Genomic DNA, 5,950 nt, shown 5'->3' with positions numbered 1-5,950 from the left:
GGCAGCGGGAGCGCCGGTAACGGGTGGCGCTTGTGGTGCGTTTCAGGCCTTTTCCCTCTTCGTCAAAGCAAAGGAGGTGCCGGCCGCAGCCCGGTGTCCCGCCGGCGGAGAGGGCGTGCGGTGGCGGTGCTGCCGGCTGGCCTTCGAAGAGCTCTCCGGCATTCACAGGCATGTGGCCCTGCAGCACGCCGGAGACATCGGGCGGCAGGCGGGCCTGGCCGCAAAGCAGGCAGCTGCTGAAGCGGGGCCCTCGAGCGTCCCGGCTCCCGCGGGCAACGCAGACGGGCTGAATGGGCGCTCTGGTAGCAGTCCTGAGATCTCCTGTACGCTCCCAGACACAAGCCACGTTAGCTACGATGATCTGACAAGGTAAGAAAGTCCCTCAGCGGTTCGGAGGACCGGTGCTGGCCGGGAGTGGGGAGTGGGCCAGCTGGCGCTTTACATGATCTTCTGACAGTACTGCTCTTCATTTTTATGACGTTCAGTCAAGTGACGCTTTGAGATATAGAACGAGTCTTCCCTGATACTCTTTTAGATCTTCAGATGCTTTGGATACCTTCCTGAGATACTTCTTTAGATCAACAGGTGTAGGTACCCTCCAGGAGTCACTTGGTTTATTTGGATTCCTTTCACAACAGCTCACGCCTGTACAAAACATGCAAATTACCACTGTGCTGATAAAGAAGTAGATATGCTGCATTTTCTTTGATGGTAAAGGTGGGAACTTGGGAGGATTGAACTATCGGAGCTATATCATCCCGTGCTGTTAAAGCAGACCTGTACAGGTGTTACTCGATGGCTTAGATCTGGAAGTAAGGACGGGCCGTAACAGAAAAGAGCAGAACGGCAGGGTCTGCTCTGCGCAGGTCCCTTTTCTCTGCTCGTTCAAGTAACTTAAGGGCTCGTTAGTGATGAGTAAATAGGTTCAAAAAGTGTTTCTGACTGTGCGAGAGTTCGGCATGTGCAGCTCAGAATGCAGGCACACACAATCTCACTGCAAATTGAAAAATTGAAATTTGGAATTTAGATTGCTCAACCACTTGAATTCTCAGTGTGCGAGTTTGTCAAATTAAGCATTTAATGGACACTTGTATGCACAGAAAACAGCAGTTCTTGTGTCTTGTGTGTTGAGAGAAACTTGAGTAGAGCACACTGTAGGCTGCTGGCAGAGATGACCCATGCAACACAGATGAGTTCATTTTGTAACTAGTCCTGACAACTAGGAATGTGGGAGGGTTTTTTTAGTTCATATTCTTTCTCTTTGAAATAAATCAAACCCAGCAGTGCTGGGTTTTTGTTGTTTTGTTTTGTTTTTCTCCCCACATCTGCCAGAAGAAAGTTGTCTGCTTTTTGAATGGTTACTGCTAATAGTATATTTTTGTGCTTTCAACCCTAACATCCTTTTCCTGTTTGTTCATCTTTGCCATGCTATGGACAGCAAGGTGGGAGAAGTACTTCTCTATTACTGTTACTGTGAGGTGAAGGATCCAGAGAAACTGTGTGCTTGGCAAAAGGCTCTGTGCCAACATCTGCATCTCACTGGCAAGGTGAGGTTTTAAGCAATGGTTGTATTCTTAAAAAAATCTTTACTTGGTGCAGGATGATGGGGCATGTGGAGAAGTGTTTTGTACCAGAAGGTGCTAGTCTGTTATGATCCCATTAAGAAAGGCACTCAGACTCTGTACAAATGCTATTTAAGAGCTAACGCTACAAAGAAAAAGAAAATACAGATAATCTTATATGCCTTTCGATGCTGGGAACCCTGAGTTGTGCAGCATTGAGCGAGCCTCTGATCCATGCACAGCACACTGTGCAGACCCTGTCCTTGCAAGGGTTACCCTATTTCCATCATTCAAACTGTTGCAGATTTTTTTTTTACAGGAAAACAAGTCTTTTCAGTACTCCTGCTGTCAAACAGAAAGGATATTCACATGAGAACTTCTTGATGCACTTTTAGATAAAGGCAAGGACACGCAGGTGGCATAATCACTGGTATCAGCAGGGAGCTGCATGCAGGGTTATCGGGCTGGGTTTATCCTGCTGCTAAAGGATACGTGCAGCACAACACAGGCTGAAGGCCAAGCTGGAGGTGCAGCACTGTGCGGCATGGGTCTGGGCTTGCTCTGGTTAACTGTTATGTGTATCACTAACTCCTCAATGCGCAATGGTCTTCCAGTCAGAATCACTACACTGAGCTGCAGTGTAGTGTCAGGAATGAGACGAGAGCAACCGACACCTTAGACCACACCATAGGATAGCAGTGCTCATTTCTGTACAGAGCCTCTGTTCTTTTCATTCCGGCAGATTAGACCAAATGAGGTGTCATTTACATCTAGCTGGCCTCTTGAGGCTGTGGGCAAAGGTGAATTTTAGCCTTGTGAAGCTGATGTTCCTAGGCTATCTGTGGGGAGAAGGATTTTTCAAGAGGGCAACTCAGAGCAGGAGACTACTTTTATTTTTGACTTGTCTTCCTAAATAGCTTCTTTTTCTTTGCCAATGGTAGGCACCTTCCCAGTTCTACATCAGCACAGGTCTGGGGGTGAAATGTCCTGATGCATTCATTCCTTTTTTTGCTCAGCTGTCTTGCCTGGTAGTTGGTATTTTTCTCAAATTTTTTTTTTTTTCATCTCCAAGACAGGTACAGCATTTGCCTTCTCAACCAGTTGTTTTTCTCCTTGCCTCTTATATTAAATCTTTTTTTCTTTTACCACTTCAGAGTTTTTGTTCATTTGTCAGTGCTGGAGATAAAATGACTTGCACTGAAATTTACATGCAATATTATGCATATTCACATTTTTCCTTTTAGCTGTGTGAGTCATTGGGCACAAACCATTGTTCTTCCTGAGGCAGACTTCCAGTGGGAATTTTAATGCTGACTGCAGGATTTGCTTGTTAACCAGTTAGCACTTCTGTTTATTGCACAAACTTTTCTGACTGTCTTGATGTCATTCTTTTGAAATGGCTCAAAAGTGATTACTGGGGTTTTATTCCTGTTTTATTTACTGTCGTCTTTATGTTCAACTTCAGTATAACCTTCTTTGCCTTTCTTCCTCAGTAGTCTCTTTTCTGGACATACTTCTGTGTCTGCCTTTTGTCACCCAGTCATATTTTGTGAATTTCACCGAGATCTGTTTTTCCTGTTACTAAGCCTTAGCCCCAGCTTCTCCTCTTCCCTTCTAGGTACGAGTTGCTTCAGAAGGGATTAATGGGACAGTTGGTGGAAGCAAAGTAGCTACCAATCTCTACATTGAAGTTATGCTTTCCCAGCCTCTGTTCAAAGACATTTTGTGTCAAGAGGATTTCAAGGTATGAAAAAATAATTTCTGCATAGGCATTGTTAATGAAGGACATCTAATTTTTGAGAAATAAGCACATTGCTTCTTGATAGTATTACTTTTGCTCTAGCAGTTCTGCTCTCCCAGCACTGATCTAAGCCAAGGGTTACTAACCTTACTTTGTTTAGATATCTCTGCTGGTTTTCACCAGCAGTAGCAGTTATCACGAGCAGTGATAGCAGCTGCTACAAGCTTTGGCAGCTATGGATGCAGCTGCAAAGCCCCCCATAGGGGTGAATGAGGGAGTGTGCTTCAGCCCCACCATTCTTCAACAAGCATTTACTCCAACTTCACTGCCAGAACCAAACCATCACAATGTACACTTACCCTAGCAAACTATTCCCACAGTCTCTTCCTCACCCTAATTTGAGATCCTTGCCTAGAAGCCTACTGGTTTAGGTTCGCACAGGCTTTGGTGTGCATATAGGTGCACTGTCAGTTCCATGAGCTGGATGTCTTCTAGAGAAAGTACACAGGCAGAGTCAAGAGGTCTCTCCCTACTCCAGTTAGTGCCTGACTGGAGGGAGAGTGAGGTGCTAACTTCTGCTTGAGCCTGAGCATATGTGCTGATTTCTGTCTTCAGATGGTGATGGCAGCTGTGGCTGGCACCATATGGCATTCTGGTAGGCTTTTTCTGCCCCAGCACTGTAGGTACGGCTTTCTCTGTGAGGAAGGAAAGCTGCTGCTTTTATAGCATTTTTGTCTTCACACAGTTTTATTTGCAGGGAGTACTATTTTTTTTCTCCATAAATAACTAGATCAAAGGAATTAGTGAAACTTGTGAAACTCAGATCCCATGTAGAGCTGCGGTGCTGATTCCGTCTTAGCTTTTTAACTGTCTGTTGTGCTTGGCTGAATGTCAAAAGTAAACGTGACCTGTTAGTTGCAGTCATGTGTAGATGCAAAAACAGAGCAGGGATGGAATTTTACCTTGGCAAAACCTCCAACCCTGCATGATCTTTCTGGACATCAACATTCATGCATTAGTACATGATGGTATTTTCTGTCTCTCAGTTCCTCTGCATGCTGGGTACCCAAGTAAGTGGGGATTTAGGTCCCTGTGCCATGGAGAGATGGGCATAGAAGAGTGAAAATTGCACTTGGGGCTATGAAAATATTCACTGGCCACTGTAGTTGCTGCAGACTGATTTCCGTGATAGCTGGGACGGTGCTGCACAGCACTGCACTTCTGAGTGTTTATATGCTTGATAGCGCCTAAGCCACGTTTGAGGCTCAGCCCTGCAGAAATTCTCACTCCCTGTCGCTTGCAGTGGGGGTGCCTACCAAGAAGGGCTTGCCAAGACCTCCAAAGGGCAAATCCTGCGCTTGAGGTTGGGGGGGGTGGGGTGGTAGTGGTGTCAGACTCCACTGTTAAACCTTGAGCCTGGCTGACCTCCCATATGTCTCTTTCACACCCATGCGTAGTTCCCATCGCACACGTCATGACTGGAGGCCTAGCTGTGCTTGTGTCGGGCATCAGAGGAGCTGAAGAGAACTGCAGGGCCAGATGTCTCAACACGATCTGTTACTGGAGGAGGTCATTTAATATTCCTGTCAGGGTCAGCATGCTCTGTGGGGGCCTTGACTTTCTCATGATAGGTGCTAGTGACATTGTTTCTGACCAAGATCTGTTCTCCTTCCCACTCCTTGGTGACTCCGCACTTCATGCCAAATGGTGCCTGTCTCACCTTCAGAGTAGTCACTGGGCCTAAGACACCTGTCTGCCAGGTCACGGTAGGGCTCCACTGCCTAAACCTCGGGATTTAGAGTGTGGATTTCAATGAGAGAGACATTTCTTTCCCTCAGCCACTGAGACGCTTTCATATTCTAGTGAGTTGGAGAAATTAAAGTTGAGTGGGTAATTTTAATCTTGACACCTGGCAAATTTTGGTGGATTGTTTTTGTGTTTAATTTCTTAGAGCAGTGCAGGAGGAGCTCACTGTTTCCCAGACCTTCGAGTTGGAGTGTTCAAAGAAATTGTACCTATGGGCATTGATCCAAAGATAGTGTCTTATAAAGAAACTGGTAAGTTGATTTAATGAAAAATAAAGCCTCTCACCCAAGTGAGAGGTAAGTGAAGAACAAAGTACCTTCATCAAAAACATTTCCTTCTGCACAGTGGCCAGGACACAGGAGAAGTAGATATGGAAATTGATTTCTTACTGGTAGTCAAAAGTTACTGCTGCAGGGGATTTGCTGGCCCAGGTTTTGGTTTGCTAAGTATTTAGCTGCCTCAAAAAACTTTAGAATTAACTTTCTGTTTTGTGGGAAACAGTAATAGTTCAAATGACCTTATTTTGGTGTAGGGACGTACCTTGTGCTTTAGTCAGGGAGCAAGTCATTGACACCTGTTAAAGGCAGATGTAAGGTGAAACTATGTATGATGGTTAGGAAAGACATTTCAATGCATGAATATATTCATATTTGTTCTAAGTATTCTGTAGGTGCTTGAGACTGCTGAGAAATGATACCATATAAAGAGCTCCAATGCTCTTGTGGTTAGCTTGCAGTAAGAACCAAGCTGTATAGGATGAGCTTTCCATGGAATCTTCTTGTGGATCCAGTGGATTCTGGTGCTGTGGATGCTGAGAGGTTTTTTTTTAAAGAAAATGCTA

General features: G+C 45.2%; 1 protein-coding gene across 1 annotated transcript in view; it reads left to right on the top strand.

Annotated features, from left to right (window-relative positions):
- Position 1: 1 nt before the first annotated feature.
- Positions 2-5,950, top strand: part of TSTD2 (thiosulfate sulfurtransferase (rhodanese)-like domain containing 2) — a gene marked incomplete at its 5' end in the record, with an annotated part of 15,328 nt that continues 9,379 nt past the window's right edge. Inside the window, 4 exons of the mRNA XM_009328981.1 lie at positions 2-369; positions 1,439-1,547; positions 3,181-3,306; positions 5,255-5,360. Of these exons, the coding sequence (XP_009327256.1) occupies positions 2-369; positions 1,439-1,547; positions 3,181-3,306; positions 5,255-5,360 (709 nt within the window). The remainder of the gene's footprint in view (positions 370-1,438; positions 1,548-3,180; positions 3,307-5,254; positions 5,361-5,950) is intronic.

The sequence above is a fragment of the Pygoscelis adeliae genome, unplaced genomic scaffold (assembly GCF_000699105.1).
Source record: "Pygoscelis adeliae isolate BGI_AS28 unplaced genomic scaffold, ASM69910v1 Scaffold127, whole genome shotgun sequence".
NCBI lineage: Eukaryota > Metazoa > Chordata > Aves > Sphenisciformes > Spheniscidae > Pygoscelis > Pygoscelis adeliae.
The sequence above is the reverse complement of the archived record's forward strand: the minus strand, read 5'-3'. Positions and strand labels throughout refer to the sequence as shown.